Consider the following 19,220-nt stretch of genomic DNA (forward strand, 5'->3'; position numbering starts at 1 on the left):
AAAAAAGGTGCTTTCCTTCTTCTTTATGGAAGACCTTCAAGTATTTGAAAACTGCCATCATGTCCCTTCTTAAGCATGGGAAATAACTCTTGAGGGTATTTTTCATGCTTCTCAACTTCGCTGGTTGTCGTGTCTCCACCCTCCTTGCTGCTACCTGTGTTAGGGGATTTTTTAAGTGTTCCTCAAGGCACTGGGTGTTGGCTGCAGCCAGACTGGGGATTTTGATGGGTGTGCCAGTGCTCATGCTGGAACTTAAAGCTGGAAGTTTCTGGCTAGAGTGTCTTGTCTCTCCACTCAGACTGATCACTATATTTGGGGTCAGGAAGCAATTTTACCCCATGGTCAGATTGGTATGGACTGTGAGGGGTTTTGCCCTTGTGTATAGTGGGGGACATGGTCCTCTACCTGTGATATCACAAGCATACATTAAAAACCTGTTACAAAAGCTGGGCATTGGCTGCCATGGTTCGCCTACTTTACCTGTAGCAAGTTAGGGTATTAGGTCTGTGTTGTGTCAGGGTGTACTGTAGTTTTACTAAGGATGATTTACAGAGGTTCCTTCCAGCCCTACTTCTCTATGATTCTGTCTAGAAGGTTATGGGCTTGTGTAGAAAGGAAGTTATGGGCCTATAAGTATGGATCTCCATAAATTGTGCTCGAAGTGCCCCCTGCAGCAGCTCCTTTAATGTTTTTCATTTCGCTACTTGTTCCCTGCCATGCCTGATTGGCAGACAGGCCCTACCCACCAGGCCATTTACTGCTGATCACCAGGGAAACAAAAAACATGGTTACATGCCATGGTTTTTACTTCTCCAATGCTGAGTAGCAAGTGGCCTGGCCAGTGCGGCCCCTCTGCCAACCCGGCGGGGGGAGCAGGGGGGAAAGAAGCAGCAAAATGAAAAACATTAAAGGAGCTGGAAAAGGCAAGAAAAGAAAGGACTTGTCAATAAAGATTTGGAAAACCGTGTTTTGGCTGCATTGTGATTAAATTGAGATTCATAGATTGATGGAAGGGACTTTGTAGATCATCAGTCTAGTCCCCCTGCACAAGGCAGGAAAAGACAACTGGGGTCAAGTGACCCCAGCGATGTGACTATCCAGTCTCCTTTTAAAGATTTCCAAGGCAGGTGACTGCACCACCACTGGAGGAAGTTTATTCCAGTCTGGACACTCGGACTGCGAAGGCATTTTTCCTGGAACTGAGCTTGAAGCGGCCTTCCAGGAGTTTGCATCCATTGCTCCTGGTCTTCCCCAGGGGTGCCCTGGTGAACAGCTGTTCACAGAGTCCTTGATGTCTGACTCCCCTGTTGTAGCAATAAGCCGCTACCAAGTCCCCTCTCAGCCTTTTCTTCTGTAGGCTGAAGAGGCCCAAGTCCCTCAGCCTCTCTTGGTATGGCTTGTCTTGCAAGTCCCTGATCATACGGGTGGCTATTCTCTGGACCCTCTCAAGGTTTTCCATGTCCTTGTTGAAGTGCAGCACCCAGAACTGGATGCAGTACTCCAGCTGCAGTCTCACCAGTGTGGAGTACAGTGGGAGTATCACTTCCTTAGTTTTGCATGAAATGCAATGGTTAATGCATGTCAGCGTGTTGTTTGCCCTGCTGGCCACAGCATTGTACTGCCAGCTCATGTTCGCACTGCCAGCTCATGAGATTAAGCTGGACATCTGTGATGAGAAGTCAAAAAAGACAGAATGAGATTTTAACTTGGACAGAAGGAAACTGGACCAGAATAGAGAGCTAGTTTTGGAGTTGTCAGCATAGAGAGGGCTCATACATTAAATTTCCCAGAGAAAAATGGGGAGAAGCACAGGCAGAGCCATGTGGCAACCTCAAAGGAAGCTGGCAGGGGAAGGAATAAGAGGGATTCTCTGAACAAAATGTTGAAAATTGTTGATATAGGAGGGAAACTAGAAGAGGACAAGAGTTAGGAAAGAAAATGTGATGACAAATACCTAATAAAATGTGTGCCTTGTCCTAGCTTCCAACTGAATGGCAGTTATTGGAGATATTTCCTCAGACATTTCTTCTCTCCCTTCTGTGCAAAGACCTGACAAACAAATTTAAATTCTTCACTAATCTCACTTTAGTCTTTTGGCATTTGGCAGTGTAATGATTTGTTAAATTATTTCACTTTAAAATGAATACAGCCTTATTAAGAAAATGTTAAAATTACAGTGAGTACATGGTTTGGTCTTGTTAGAAGGCAATACAGGACCCCGTGCATTGTAGGTACATGAGCACATAGTTGGTGTTTTTTGCCACAGTCTAAGACATGCAGCCAGTGTTGACCAGTTTGCCAGTTGGTCAAGTAATAGTAAAATAGACCAGCTTCTGGAATAGAAACAGCAACAAAAATGAAAACCAGGACATTTTATTCAATTGTACAGGAAAGTTTTCACTAGTAATAGTAAAAGCTTTATACAGTGCAATCTGCATGCTCAATTAAAGAAAGTATAGAAAAATAGTATAGAAAAAATACACATTCTGCACTTACGATCTGCAAACAAAATAGTAACCTGCTCCATGTGAATTCCTAGAAGAATTATTTGCAGATATTCACTTAGATACAAATTTAAAATTTGCTTTGGTTTTGTTGTCTTCTCTTTGCATACACATTTTATGAATCTCCACTTTTTGACATGCTGTCAAAAAAGGATTGGCGAACATTAAAACTGAAATGCATGCTGCAAAAATAATTCTTAGAGTTATACTCACCCAGTCAGGGAAGACAAGTACCTACTTCTGTGCATGATTTTGAAAAATTAATACATTAATGAAAAAGCACAAGATATTTGTGAACAATATGCTAATAGAAAAAAAAGTGAAATGCTTTTCCCACTGAAACCAATAAGGAGTTTTGCTATTTAATTCAACAGGACCAGGATTTTAGCCAATTAATTTAATAGAAAATGAAATTATTTTTACAAGTTTAAAACTTTCCTATTAAATCCTATGAGATGGGCTAAAAAAGAAAGTTATTACTTTGTATTAACTTCCGTAAAAAGGCCTTCACTGCCTATGCTTTTGCCAGCAATAACAAAGTTGAATTTTGCACAGTCCTGTATCCATTAACATTCAACAGGTTTTTTTATAATACTGTAACTCTGGTTTTGAATAACAACTGTGATTGTTTTGTAGGGTTGAGTGATGTTGCCTACTGTAATCATTTCATATTACCATACATTCTCTATTACAATCAAAAGAGAAGTCACCAAGGTAAAAAGTACATAATGTTGCTCACCTGAGAAGAAATGTTAGCCTCTATATCTTTATGTTATATGAGCATATTTATTTTTTTATTGAGGATAAGTAGTTTAACTTGGAAATAGGCCAGTGTTTAGATTAATTCATAATAGTTAATATAATCCTGACATTGGGATCTTGTTTAAAGGACAATCCATGTCATGCTGTCACTGCAGCTTAATTGAAATTTCTGTCTCGCAGTTTGCTCATGCACCAATAGCCAGTCTGTAGATTTGGCAACTGGTTACTGTTATGCTAACATTTTATTGGTCAATCATGTATTATAATCAAATTAAAGCAGACAGCTGAAAAATTAGCAGTGAGTTATGCTTATTATCTCTCTAATATGAATTAAAGAAACAAGACAGAAAAGGAGGTTCAGTCTGATTTTAAATAGACCTTATAAAAAAAGATGGTAAAATAGACATTTAATATTTCTTTTATTTGATAAAAACCTTGTCTAAATCAAAATCTAACAAATCTAATTCCTTTTTTTCTCTATTTAATGCCCTAATTTTACCCCTTTCCTTCATCAATGGGAAAAAGTTAGTGAGTGGTAAAATTCTGGGACATCCTGAAGAGTCAATTCCAAAGGAGTCTTTTTATGAGGATATGTCTATTGGCTAGATCCATTGGTAAAACCACGTGCAGAAGTCAACTGTAGAACCCTAATACTATGTTACAACAGTACAGCAAGCTGAGGGAGGTTTGATCTCTCTGATTTCCTGATTGTTTCACTAGCCCACAGTTCATTTATGTGGACGGGCTTGGGTCTAAAATTTTGGCCTGTCTGTAATTGTTACACTTTGACCTTTAAGATCTGAGTCATTATAACTGAATTACTATTTCACAGTAGAGGTGACACATTTCCAAATGAATTTAAACATGGCTATTAATATAACTATTGTAAGGTTAGGTTATTAGAAACAAGCCTTTGCTGAATCTTAGGTAATATCTATATTTACTCTTTTCACAGTATAATTATGCACATCTGTATGTACTACCTTTGAGTCAAACTGTGATATCTCTGGCATTTAGCATTTATAATCTTTACTGTAATTTAATATTCACTATGGTTTTATTTTATATTATGTTTGGAAATGCATATTTAAACGATAATAATTGTGATTTTTGCCTTAGAAATATGTTTTTGGGAGGAATTTTTAATTGCAAATTATGAGTGAATATATGGCACAGTTAATTCCAATATAAGTGTCTTCTCAAAGGACAGAAGACATTCTATTTATTAATGAATAAAGATTTTTTCTTCTAGCATTTCAAAAAGAAATGCTGTATACTTCATCATTGTTTTAAGGAAGCCACAACAGTAAATAGCACTTTATCATCTTCCTCTCTTCATAAAGAAAAGAATGTTAAATTCAAGCAAACAGTTCTAGAAATGTCTTATTGAAAATTATTTCCTTTAAAAGTATTCTAGAATCTTAATGTAATATTAAAGAATATATTTGTCATTAGGAATGTTAGTTACTAGGGCTGTGTGAAATTTTGCCAAGTGTTTCCTTTCAAAGCTGTTTTGATGTGTTTCGAGCTCGAAACAGCAACATTGAATCAAAACAAAAAGCATCAAAACCATTTCAAAACAAAATGAGGGCACTCAAAACATTTGGAAAGTTTTGAAATGTTTCAAGTTTCAAAGCATGGGAGGCAGGGGAGAGCCAGTGGCTCCATAGCTCCATGTAGCTCAGCCTGGCAGGGAGCACAGCCCCAGTTCTGCCCACTTCCTGCCACCGGGCTGCACTCCGTGGGGCTGGCAAAGCTGATCGGAGTGCAGCCTGGTGGTGGGAGGCAGGCAGAGCTGACACTGCATGCCAATCAGCTCCACCAGCCCCACGGAGCACAGCCTGGTGGCGGGAGGTGGGAAAAACTGGTGCCATGCTCCATGGGGCTGGCAGAGCCAATTGGAGCACAGTGCTGGATTTGTGTGTCGGATGAAAGGAGGCTCCCTCTGCCAGCAAATTTTCTTTCAAGACTTTGAGTGCAGTTTCTGAGAAATCTCTGCACCTATCTCCTTGAAACGTGGCAGGCTTCATGCGATCAGAAGGGGCTACTATCCTTGCAGTTTGCATCTTAATCAGGCAACAAATGAAAATGTATTAGGCATTTTCATGATTACCCATTATAGCCTATGGGCAAAATGTCGAAACAAGTTGAAACCGTGAAACGGTTTCAACAAAACGAAATGGGACAGTGCTTCAAAATTAAACAAAATGATGAAACAAAACACTGTCCCTTCGAAATGATGAAATGGACGTCAAAATAAAATGATTATGTTTTGCACAGCCCTATTAGTTACTTCTACTCTCAGGCTTCCACTTAACTTACTATGTTTGTTCCTTAAATACTTAAAAAGAAATCTCGGAATATTAACTGGGGAATTATGACAATTTCATTAACAGTCTTGGAAAGACGAGCACCATCTCTCTAAAATATTTTAAAGAATAGATTATGCCTTCTTTGAGGACAATTTGAGTTTAAAGAGTCTGTTTAAGAACTGTTAAAGGCCCTTGTTACACCTTACATTGTGATCCACAAAAATGTTGATCAGTGTTAGTGCTAGCTCGAGTCTGGAGGAGTCACAAGTTCAGGCCAGCAAGGGCCTGGAGGACCAAAAAGTGAAAAAAAACCCATCTCCAATTCTGGGCTTTCCCCCTGTCCCCTGCCCCCCAGGGCTCCCCTATTTCCCCACAGCTCCAGGGCTCCCCCTTAACCTCCCCCTACTTGTGGCTGCTCATGCTGTCTGCCCCAAGGGAGTGGTCAGGGAAGAGTTAACCTGCTTGCTTGAATGCCACTGCTAGACTGCTGCTCTTCTCTGGGCTGAGCCTGTTCAGAGAGCAGCAGCAATGGTGCAGGCAAGTTAACCCTTTCCTGCCTGCTCCCCTGGGACAGACAGTGCAGGCAGTCACAGCAAGAGGGGAGAGATAGGGGGAGGCAGTGAGCAAAGATCAGGTATTCTGGGGAGGGCTGGGGGGGCAGTGGGCCTAATCTGGGCCAGTGGGGAAGGCAAGGGCGGGTGGGGTGTTTACACTATAGAGAGGCCACACCTTAATTGTAAAACAGCTGCATAACACAGCTCAGAGATAATGCTGCCCTGGAGTGCTGTAATTTTGAGCCAGTTAACAAGTGCTTAAAACTAGTTTCAGGTGTTAATATGTGGATAATCCAGGAGTTAAGAGCTCCAGGAGTTGTCCAAAATTACCATGAAACAAGGCCCCAAGACTAAAAAGATTATTTTAAAGAAAATAGATTATAGGAAATAGGAGTATTTGCACTTTTTAAAAATAGAATTGTAATCTGTATTATACTGTTATGGGGGAAGCTACATGTGCAATAACTGTGAAGCAATAAACTCTGGAGCTTATTGCTCTGGAGTTTATTCCTCCCAGACATGCCGTTTGAACGTGTGCCTGGGACCACAATACATTGAACTGGGTCAGAGCAGCCTCAGCTGCCAGGGGACCCTGGGGCTGCTCTGACCTGGCTCAACATGCTGCAGGGGCGCTGGCTGGGGCATGCAGGTGCTAGCTGGCAGCAACCCCGACATTAAAGCAACCTCATGTCCTAGCCAACCTCATCAGCATCTATCACTATTTATTAAACACACTCACTTCCCTAGTATCCACATCCTCTATTCATCTGGTAGGAACAGGTGTATCTTGTGTAGTACTTAAAGTGCAGTAAAAGCACCATAAAACGTGACTATACAGTTGGTGCATGGCAAATTGGCTTGAACCATATGAGAATGACCATGGATGAAACAGGAACAACTTTGAAGCACTGCACTCTGAAGCATTTCAGGCCATACTTGTTCTCCCCATCTCTCTTTCTTACTCAAATGTGCCTTTTCCATTCACATTTTTTAATATATTCCACTACTTTTTCTTATTCCACTCTTCAGATTCCTCTCAGAGAAGTTCAAGGAGGTTCTTTCCCCCTGAGTGAAGGACTCAGGAGCAAAAAGTCCCCCCCTTAGGCCAAGGCCAGGAGTATATTAAGCATTCTGAGAAAATTGAAGAACCTCTCTTTCTCTCTCCTCTTTGCCTATAGAGGAAAAAGGCCTAATGATCCAGCCCATCACTGGGTATGCAGCACATGATACCAGCTGCTTGCTTTCTGATACAATACCAGCCTGCTCTCTTCCCAGGTCCACACTATAAACTGCAGCATGCCCTAAACTGCTTAATGGTGATATAGTATTAGCATTTGCTTTCAACCACTTGTCCAGTTTCAGTAAAAGAGGAGACAAAGGAAGTGAGTATGCAAAAGAATGTCAGAGAAAAGATGAGTTTAGAAAATGAAAGACAGGTCAAAAGAAGTTGGCTAAGGGGCACTTAGGGTAGGTTCCCACATGCAGGCACGTGTGGTTTGCAGTACCATAAACCTCTTTGTGGTGCCACAAATTACACAGTGAATGTTCAAGCATGCCCTGCACTGCAGATTTGCAGCACAGGGCCACAATTTGCTACCGGGATTTCATCTAGTGTTTTTATACCAATTAGAACTGTTTTAGGACATGGCATAGTTTATGTAAGAGTAGGTATATTCATGTTAATCAGGATATAACCTATTAGGTACATTTCTATATTTTCAAAACTTAATATAGGCAAAAGGTAGGGTATGTGGTACTTTAGAGGAAAAAATGTATAGTAAGACATAAACTTTCATAGGCAACAGCCTGCTTTGTCTGATACTATAAATGGACCATTAACACCACTGTATTTTGGACCATTCATAGCATCTGACAAAGAAAGCTGGTGTCAGTGAAAGCTTATGGCTACCTGAATGAATTAGCTTCTAAGGTGTCACCCTGCCCTGCCTTCTGCCTGACTTCAGACTAACATGGCTATCTAACTCTCTCTAGCCTTATTTAGCAAGTTTTTAAGGTTAAGTCAGGTAACTGGAAATAAAAATTTGAGCTCAGACTCTTTGCTTGGCAGCCTTGAACTATGATTTTTGCTGAATAGCCTATCTGTATATGAACTAAGATAAGCACTTATTTGGCTGCATCTACATGTTAAATAATGTTCCATAATTATGGTACATTAAGTTTAGCACCTGTAATAACAGGTGCTAAACATAATGCACCATAATCAGTGCTGCTACACATTAGTGCAGATGTATGCCTTTTACATGATGTTAATGTGCATTAGACTCTGTGCATTAGCATATTAACAAGGTTTTTGCCAGGCATACTAATGTGCAGTAGAATTAGTCTTCTGCACATTAAGCGTCTCACGTAGACGCCCCCTTTAAAACTTAATTTTTAAACCTAGGTAAGAATTCACATGGTAGAGGCTTTTTAAGTTTTTAGGACTTAGTATATTTAAGAGCAGTTTTTTTCTATTTCAAATAATAAAAATTCCTTCAAAGAATAAAATACAGTGGTATTAAGAAAAACAACTGAAAAGGATTACAAAGTGAATATAGTTTATAACACCAGAGGGAGCTATTGTCACATGAAATAATAAGTCCTGCTGAATAAAAGCTCAAATTGTAATGGCAATAAAATGTATGTGGGACTCACAGAATTTTAGAGATTTCTGGCAAGTTATTTTTATGATAGGCCTGTTACTCTGACATGGGCAACAGCTATTACATTATTTTTCTTATTACTTCTTTTTTTCTTCCTCCTTTTTTTCCTTCCACTTTTCTTTTGAAAATATATTCATTATACAATAATTATTTTCTTCATAAAAGATCAAACCAAGTGAAAGTTTAAAATCAGAGCAATCAAATAGGTAAATAGGTTTCTACTATGCTTATACTGGTTTCTGCTATTGGTTTATACTATATGACAGAAATAGTAACACTATTTGTGGCTAAGTTTTCAAAAAAAAGTTTTCATACCAACCCTTTTTTTAATCTTCCATAACAGGGTAAATTTTGAGGTAATGTTTGAAGAACAAGAATAGAGGTAAGTACAAGGAGAATTTAAAAACTATAACTTTCCTATTGTTGAAAGAAGTAAAACATGTAACCTTTTGATCTCTTCTAACATTATTGGTTCTTCTTTTAAATGAAAATATTTTTTCATAACTATAATCAAGCAGGGAGGTACTGTTACTAGGCACATAAACATTAATTGTCTGGTCCTGAAATATGATTGTAGCTCCATTCCTGCAACTGAATGTAGGCAGCTAGAGTTTTGCCTGTGTTAACTTTCCTGGCCTTGACACTCCATAGATATTTTTGCAGGGCTACAGTCTCTTTTGCAAAACACATAGATCAAATGACATCATTTAAAATGGAATGACAAAAAAATACTTTTTATAGGGTTCAAGAGTATGGTCCTCTAGGAAATTTTTATTTATATGTAACCCGGTGGCCCAATAGTTGCCACCCCTGCCCAATATCAGGAATGGTGTGGCGAGAGTGGGGCAAGGTTTCAGGCCAGCACCAATTTACTTTCCAGCCAGCCCCTGCTCCCCACAGAGCAGCCCATGGTCCCAAGAAGGTCTAACACTTAACTGATTTAACTATTTATACTTTATTTACAAAACAAGAATAATAGGAAAGGTTATTTACGAGTGAACTTAATGGCATAACCAGAATCACAAAACAAACCAGAATGCATTAGTCAACCCTTGACTCAAGAACCACAGGTAGGGTACTGTGCTGAGATGCACAGTGCTGAGATGCTACCACAAGGAAGCAAGGTGCTCACTCCCAGCAGCTTCAACGGGCTTCTCAATAAGCGACAGACTGCAACAGGTTAAGCTCTTCTGGTCTGCAGCAATCAAATTGTATCAAACCCCAACCCCCCAAAAAGGCTGAAGAGTGCCCCTCCGTGGCAACCAAAAAGGCAAGCAACAAGTAACAGAGTAGGTTTCTGCAGCAATCAGCATGACCCAAGCACAAAGTTCAGGGACTTCATCCAATGACAATCAGCTGCAGAATAAGGGACAGGACTGAGTCCTCTCTGAGGCAGTCAGTGGCAGAGGGTCAGCAGCACAGGCAGCTCCCAGGGGTCGTTGCTCCAACCCCCTGCTCCAGATGACAGGCCGTGCACCCCACACACCTTGCAGCTCACCAATCCCACACCAAGCACCGGCCTGCGCCCCAAGCTCCCAGGGACCCATGTCTGGGCGCTCTGCTGCTCCTCAGGTTCCCAGTGCTTTGCCTGCTGCTGTCCTGCTTCCCCAGGGAAGGTGAGGGGTTTCCTCAACTCACCAGCCCAGCTCCCTGCTCTGGATAAGGATGCCCCCTGCGCTCCTGGCCGCTGCTTCTTCACCGCAGTGGAGTGGGGGGCCGACTGCCACCCCTAGCCTCCGGGATGCCTGGCACATCCAGCACACTATGATGGGGCCTTGGGGCACCAGCTGTCTGCTCCAAGCCCTGGCCGCTGCTCCCTCTCTGCAGGGCCGGAGGCACGGCCAACTGCCACTGCCTTCTTCCCCCAGGGCCTTCGAGGCTCTTCAGGGGGGTCTTTCTGCTCCCTCTGCTGGGTCTGCTCACCTCACGTCTCCTTAGGCCTCCTGCGTCATTCCCCAGAGTCACTGTCAGCAGCTCCCCGTGCCAGTTCGGCTGCTGCTTTTATCCCCTCCGGCAGTCCCACCCTGGCTTACAAACTAGCCAACCAGGGCTCAGGGTGGTGGGCCCCCAACCCTGGCCATCCCCCTTCCATGGGAATAAGGGGCTTGAAAACCCCTTTTTTTGACTGGCTTCTCCTTTTCCACGGGGCAGGGCTCCCCTGCTCCACCCTTGGAGTCGCTCAGAGTTCACCGACACTGGTTCCAGCTCAGGGTAAGGATCTCAAGCCTATCTGGTGAGCCCACGTTGGCAGTCTGTTACATCCTCCCCGGCCTAGATCCATTACCTTCCCCAGTAATGGCAGGGTAAGGTGTGTATACAAACTTTACTGTTTCCACGGGGCGGCAATGGTTGCCTCCCCAGGGACACCTGGAAGATCATACGTGAATTTTCGCACAGGCCATCTGTATCACTGCGGGCAAGGGATGCAGTCTGTGTCACGGTGGCACCCTGACTCTGGTTCCACCTTGGTGATGGGTGCATCTGCCATCTCAGCTACCGCAGAAGAGGGGGAAACTTCCTGCTCCACCTCGAAGTCCACAGTGGGTTCACCTTCCCCAGCTCCCTCACGGGAAGCCAGCAGTAGAGCCTCATCTTGAGCTCCTTTCCCTTCTCGTAACTGGCACTCGGAACAAATTCCAGGGGATAATCGTATTCATCCTCAGTGTCTGGTTCATTTACATCCCAGGAGGTACCCGAGTCCAGCTGGAACCTCTTCCTCAGTGAGGGTTGCTGACTCTCTGGAGGTTGGGGCCCCCAGCTTTCCCATAGGCAGTAGCATATTACGGTGCACTGTCCATGCTCTTCCCATCCCACTCTTGGGAAATTTCATAGACAGGTAGGTTCCCACGTTGCCAGATCACAGTGCTCTGCTCTCCATCGATCCGCAATCTTGTGTTTCTCCATCAAGCCCACATTTTGGAGAAGGACTCTGTCTCCCGCTTGCAACCCTTGTTCTCGGACACAGACGGCATAGAGTCGGTTGTGCCACTGCTGGTTCTTTCGTGCCATCTCCATAGCCAACCTGTACACCTGCCACAATCAGTTGCGCAGTTGCTGGGCATATTGCCCATGGGAAACATGGCTCCCAAAAGCCTTTTCCACCCCAAAGCACAAGTCTATGGGCAACCGATGCTCTCTCCCAAATATGAGGAGGTACGGACTGACTCCAGTGGCATCATTCTTTGTAGAACTGTAAGTGTGAACCAAGTAAGCTATATGCTGGCTCCATGATGCTTTTTGCTCCTGAGACAGTGTTCCCAACATGTTTAACAGTGTACAATTAAAACATTCTGGCTGAGGGTGTCGCAGGGCACTAGGGTGCCCTGCTCCTTTAAAGAGCTGAAACTGTTAGGGGAAGTGAGTTGGAAGCCCCAGCTGCTGGATACCAGAGCAGCCAGAACGACCTAGTGGCCCACACCTGTCAGTGGTCAGTTGACCGGAATGGGCAGGGCCTGGCTCATATATAAACCCCAGGGCTGAGGCCAGGATAGCAGTTCCCTGCCAGAAGCCAAGGGGGAAGGAGCTCTCGCAGAGCAAGCAAAGGGGAGAGGCCTGACTGCAGATACAGCTTCTGAAACTGTTAAGGGACGAAGCACCCCCCGTGTGGCTTGAATGATGTTATAGCCGAGCGGCTTGAATTTATGTTATAGCCTGTGTTTTGTTTACTGTTGTATAAGACCGGTGGTTTGGGTGAGGCTATTAGGGGAAGGAGGAGACTTCATTGTGGGCCCAAGGCAGCGTGGAGACCCCAGCACCAGAGAGGGTGCGGCATTTGGGGTGCACTGACCCCAGCACCAGTGAGGTGCAGAGCGAGACAAGGCTGCGGAGAGCCCAGGGGGGACAACGGGGCCAAATTACAACAAGGCCCAGACCAGACAATGGGGGTACCATCTGCGAGGCTTGGGGCATGGTAAAGGGGTGGTTGGAGCCACTCATAGCCCATAAGGCTAGCATCCCCTAAAATACCCATCATGACATCTATTTTGAAGCGGGATGCATCTGGGGTCCGGGAACCCACGGGGTCCAGAGAATCGGTCAAAACCATGTCCAAGAGGACTTAAAGGCAGCCTCCCTATTAATCATTCCATCAAAGACGTGGCGGGCAAGAACACAGGGTGCCCATTGGGCCAATTTGGCATGATAAAGGGGCCTTGGGGAGATCACGGCCATCCTTCAGGACCCCATCCCATGACAGAGGGTCCCCTTGAGGATGGTATGGGGTGGTCTGGGACTTTTGTATTCTTGCAATGGTCAGTACTTCTCGCAGTAGCTTGCTTTCAAAGTCCCTTCCCTGGTTGGAGTGAATCCGAGCCAGTAACCCAAACACTGAAAAGTACTTCTCCCAAAGTACTTCAGCAACCATATGAGCAGTCTGGTCATGGGTGGGGAAGGCCTGAGCATATCTGGTAAAGTGATCCATCACTACCAGCACACTGGAGTATATAAAGCAGTCTGTTACATATGGTACCTGACATGTGGCACAGGCCACTCCATTCCAAAGGCTGACTAGTGGTTCTTCTAAGTTTTTTTGAAAAAGCCCCAGGAAATAAATTATTTGGGGCAAAAAAAGAGGTAAGCTCCATCAGAAATCAAGCGGTAACTCCAACTCTTTTTTTCGTTTGGTTGTGAAATTTTAACAAGGGACTCAAGGAGTTTCCTAAAGAAGGTCATCCAAGGGCTTTTATTTTGGAAGACATTGGGTGCATCCGCTCATCCATTATTGCGCTGTAGTTACTGCACATTAAGTTTAGTTTTTGCATAACCAAGTACTAAATCAACAAGCAGTAACTGGTGCTACTGTGAAGTAGTACTGATGCACAGCTTTTTAGCGATGCTAACGGCACATAGCCTAATACTACTGCAGTAGTGTATTAGCCACAGTTTTTGCCCTATATGCTACTGCACAGTGTTATTAGGCTACTGCGCAGTTAGCAGCTCACATAGATGTACTCATTGTATTGTAAAGCTATACAACAGGTAACATCAGTAAAGTGAATCTTAAGGCTGTAATGTCTTCAGGCATGTGAAAAAACATTCTGATGAAAGTACAACAAATTTAACACATCTATTCAAACTGGGCACAGCAGAGAAAGGAGTAAAAACATACTTAAACATGTGTGTAGGCATACTATTTGGTGTCATTGGCTGTCCTGTAATAGCAACCTTTATATTCATTAATGTTTTATTCATTCTTTCATAGGTCTTCCAAAGAGATAACCAAGTGGATACTAAACTAACAAAACAAGGTAATCCAACTCCACTGACCTGTTTAACCCTGAAGGTGAAGGATGAAAAGCAGCAGCCTTTTCCTGTGAAACAGTGCTTCAGGTATGCAAACACTTTCTTCTCTTGGCTCTTCTTTTCTTTCCTTTTGAGTTAAGAAATTATTACTATAAGAACTGTCAAGGCATTGAACTGGTTATGTTGTGAGTTCACATAAAGGACTACATAGAACGATTCTGTTCCAGCAGTTTTAGAAAAAGGTATGTTCTTAGAGTCATGAGACTTTATTTTTATCATAAATAGTTTGACACAAATCTGAATGAGTTAAGAATATGGTAAAACAAAAGTAAAGTTGTTATAAGTATGATAGAGCTATGTAATTCTTTACTAGAATTTGACTTGTATTTTTAAATGTTTTCTCAGGTTTTATGGTAATAAACCCTGTGCTCCTTTCTTGCTCTACTGCAAAAACAAAGTTTAATACTAATATTATAATTAATATTAGCCATCAGAAGTAAGATCCAGTACTGAAAAGGGAACTGTTCTGATCCTTTTCTTTGTTAATAAAAAAACCCTTCTTTTAAAACAGGATTAAGTTATTTTTAATCAGTCTACACCTTTTATCATTCAATTCACATTTTTAAAGGATAACTAGGAGTAAGTAGGCAAAACTCCCATTAACTACAACTGATGGGTGTTCTGGTAGTAAAAAGTTAAATTTGTCAGTGCCTTGAATCTTGCATAGCTAATTAGATTTTTGAAAATCTAGTGAATCAAGAACATATTGAAAAGTGCTTTGTAAGAAAGTATAAATCATGTCATACTATATGATTTACATGATTATATTACTGTTACAATAAAATACATCATAATTTTACCTTTTGGCCTTTGTATACATGATATTGCCATGTAATCAGCATTGGGTAACAGAATTTTTAAGTTGCAGCCTACTTCAGTATCTTCAGACTGTTGCCTAGTATTATCTGGTTACAAGAGGTATAAAAATGTCAAGGAGCCAGATCCTGCTCCCATTGATTCCAGTATGAGTAGGATGAGTCCCCATGTTAGTATCATGTTAAACATGTTACAGACATATAATTCTTAATTAGTAACCCTGTAATGGAGATTGCAAATAAATATTTATGTGGCCTGAAATAAATTAATTCTTAATTTTTAACAAAAATAGGTCAGTTTCATTTACTGAATAGTTTTGCATTCCGATTCTTATTTCACCTGGGTGAATGACTGCCTTTCACCAAATCATAAGACCTTAAGTCAGGCAAATATTTGTTTGAATAAGTAAAGAAAAGAAAATTATTTAATGTAGATAACATTTTACTAACAAAAACATAAAGCTTCTGCTAAAATCAGTGGAGTGTACACATGTCTAAACAAGTCTATCCTTTTAACTAACAAGATATTTGGGTTTTTTAGCAGCTTGCTTGCTTTTATTTTATAACTGAAGCTTTAATTTATTACACAGATGACTCAGAACCAACATGTGGTCTTGTAAATAATACATGAATAATGGGCAGGATAGTGTTTCTAGCTCATCTGTGAGAAGAGTGTAATGTAGTCTCATTTGACACACTAGTCAATCTTTTGGTTCCCAGAAATCTTTTATTCATATTTAGACCTTTTATTGTCAGAGGTACATCTCTTCTTTAAAACCTAATCTAAGTATTGGTATCTAGCATAAAAATATTCCAGAGAGATCATAAGGACTCCCTTGGAACCATTCTGTGGTTGCCCCCTCTAGACACAAGAAGAATGAGAGAATGGCTGATAGATCTGGTACTGTATCCACCAGCCTATGCTTTAGTCATACAAATGGCAAAATTTTATCACAGTCTCATTATGGACTCCCAGTATTGTTATATTGCAAGCCACCTCCATGACATCTCAAGATGGGATCCTAATTAATTTCAAACTTTTGCAAGCATACGAATATAACACAGCAGATATTTCTACAAAATAGTACATTGGCCTCAATTCTTTGTTTTCCGTCCAGTAGCTTTGCATTCAGAAAGGAAAAATTGGCCAGAAAGTAGCCCTAAAGGAGCTACATTGCTTGCTATAAAATTAGTATCCCTCTGAAGGAAATATGATTTAGCATAAGGTAAAAATTGGTTTTCTAGGACCTGAATGAGAAAGCATAAAATAAAAGGTAATAAGGACATTAAAATAGCAGGTCCAGGCTTCATCCCCTGAAGTCAATGAGAATATTGTTGTTACATTCAACAGGCACATCTCCACGAGATATTTAGTATGCAGTAAACTAATTAGCTGTGCTGTAAACATCTTGGCATCTACACATGTGCCCCTGTTAGGCTGGAGTAAACTAGTTTTCTCTGCAGCAGGATAATGCTTGTAAATACACTACCCCAGCTGGCTGGAGCATGAGGATGCTTCAGTGCGGAGGCTGCCTGATAGTTATCCTTGTGCTGAAGCACTCTCATGCCCCAGCCAGCCCCTCTGCAGCATTTTAATCCAGAGGAAAGCAGCCCTAGGCTGGCAGGCTGACTCTTGGGGACCCCCTGCCAGCAAGGACTGCTCTGACCTGCTCAATGTGTTGTGATCCTGGACACATGTGCCAATAGCAATAAAATCCCTTGATATCCAGGGGTCAAAAAATCCCATGGAAAAAAAATGGGTGCAGCGCACACTCAGGCAACTCATACTGCTGAAAGGCCACCCGGAGCTGTTCTGCAGCTGATGGCCAGGCCACACAGCAGAATTGTTGAAGCTGGAGCCTTGGGAGGACCCCCAGCTCACAAATGAGCTTCAGCACTGGGGCGAGAGGCAGCCACAGACACTCTAGCTGGCTACCAGAGCATCTCCATGGAGGACTGAGCCTCCAGTTGCCTCAAAGCATGGTCCGGGACTGTGCCGTGCCACGCTTTTTTCCCCTGCAGTTTTTGTTTTGTTTTGTTTCGTTTTTGACCCCTAGATATCCAGGGGTCTAATTTTGTCCCACAGCACGGGAAACACTTTTTCGTTCCTGCACGTGCCTCTTGCAGCATCTCAAAAGGCTTTGAGACAGTGGAAGATGAATGTGCACACTCGTGTGAACGTGCCCTCATTACTTTGTGTCCTTTTGTAATTATTTCAGAGGTTTTATTTCAATATTATTTACTCATATGATAATTTAACTGATTAAAATTAGCATTAGAATATTATGTCTATGTCTGCAATCCTGAACTGCTATATTTTGTTGTTCTACATCAGCAATCTTGGTAATGCACAGCTAAGATGACTGAACAAAGGCAACGTGCTTTGTCAACATCAGGAGAAGCATTGTATCAAATTTTGGCTGTGGAGAAAGGGGCAACACATGAAGAAATTAAGAAATCCTACAGGTATTTAAGAAATATTTAAAATATAGGCAATAAAAGTGTTGTATGTCACAGCAACATAAAGTTGGTTCTATTAGGGTTTATATGTATTGTCTAGGCATGTATCTTACAGGCTCCAACCATTCTAAGTAGTGTAAACCAGAAGTAACACCACCATTAAGTTACCTTAGTATAAAGCTGGATATGAGACATCAGTAACTCTGATGTAAGTGATGTAGTGAGTGGCTGAAAGATTAAAAAATAGACTAATTTTGCATGTCTCAGTTTTATGAAGCTAACTAGAGAGACCTTGGGTCTGATTTTGTTGAAGAGTTAATTAACTTCAGTAGAAATCATCTTAAGTTGCTGATGCTTCTGAGCTCTGACAATCAAGCCCAAGGTTTCTCAAATTGAGCTCCCGAATTTTAGAGATAATTTTAGAAAATGTCCTTTGTATAAACCTAGATATAACTGTGGGCTTTTTTAACAAAGCCAGTGCATATAACAGAAAAGTACAGGCCAATTATAGTTGCAAAAACATGTTTTATTTTATACCTGTATTGTACTGTAGATGGATTCATTTTTATCAAAAGTGCATATAAGTACATTAGCAGCTTATATTGGTAAACTGTATAAAATAGATGTTGTACAGTTTGTCACTACACTTTTTTAAAATGTTGATATATGAATTATAAAACTAGTTAGTTCCCAGAACATAAATAAGTTCCCAAACACAAGTAGTTAGAGATAAATAAAAATACACCCTGTAAGTTCCTGGACAATGATGACTATCATTAAAGGTAAGTTATTTATAAAATACATGAACAAATTACACAGAGGTTTCCTATGCATTATTAGGAAAGGTTAGAAATGACACCTGGTCATATGCCAGAATGGAACAATGATTATTCATCTTTAATGACAGCTTCAGGTCCACATAGATCTAAACCATATGAGAAGCCATCCTTGACTTTGTCTCTCAGTGGAAAAATCAAGATAACTACTACTTCTGCTCTTTATTTTTCCTTTCTTCCTTTATATGTGATTCCTTTGCTAGTCCTTTTTTCTTCTTCTGAATATTCATCTTCCTATCCCTGTTTCCCCTCCTTTTTGCTAAATCAACAGCAATTAAATAGTTAATGTTGACATTAAAGTGTCATCATACATAGGGCTCTGGTACTGACAACCCAAAATAAGGGTAGACGATTACGTATTTCTAAGTCATTTTTACGTAACCTGACAGAATCAAGCTTTGAATTCGTTTAAAAGCTACACTGTTTTAATTATGCTAAAAGACTTAAAGCATCAGCCTTAGTCTAGATGTCATTATATAAGTGGTTAAACCAGTATAGCTTATTCCAATTCAATGATAAAAATATAATGTACTAATTTAAAGCACATACTGCTAGTATAACTCGGCACCTATACACTAGTGTGGAGGAATTCCAGTATGACAATTGCCACACCCAGAGCAAGTATAAAATTGCCCACTTGTATACATTAGGTGTTTTACTAAAATAACTACATTAGCAAAAAAATTAGAGCTTTGATAAAGATAATGATGGTGAAACTGTCTAAATTTTGACTGGACCTCAGGCACATATAACCACTTTGTTTTTTTAAGATAGTGGAGCATGGGATTACAGTATCTGTGAACCCATCTTTCTCATCCCACAGTGAAGATACAAATTAGCATTATTTTATGAGATGTTGGGCAACACAGATTGGCTACAAGCAGCAGAGGACCATTAGCACCAGGGGTTTTCAAAGTGCCATGGAATTTAGATGTGCAGAAAAGGGAGATACATCTTAGCAATGGCAAGACTTATTGACTTGATGGGCACGTCTACATGAAATATTTACTATA

At 41.3% G+C, this 19,220-nt stretch overlaps 1 protein-coding gene across 1 annotated transcript in view; it reads left to right on the plus strand.

Moving 5' to 3' along the window:
- The first annotated feature begins 17,270 nt into the window (after positions 1-17,270).
- The window catches only part of DNAJC5B (DnaJ heat shock protein family (Hsp40) member C5 beta), a 46,964-nt gene continuing 45,014 nt past the window's right edge, over positions 17,271-19,220 (plus strand). Inside the window, exon 1 of the mRNA XM_090037332.1 lies at positions 17,271-17,377. Coding sequence (XP_089893458.1) covers positions 17,271-17,377 — 107 coding nt within the window. The remainder of the gene's footprint in view (positions 17,378-19,220) is intronic.

This window comes from Crocodylus siamensis, chromosome 3 (genome assembly GCF_052110815.1).
Source record: "Crocodylus siamensis isolate JL-2025a chromosome 3, ASM5211081v1, whole genome shotgun sequence".
In the NCBI taxonomy this organism is placed as follows: Eukaryota; Metazoa; Chordata; order Crocodylia; family Crocodylidae; genus Crocodylus; species Crocodylus siamensis.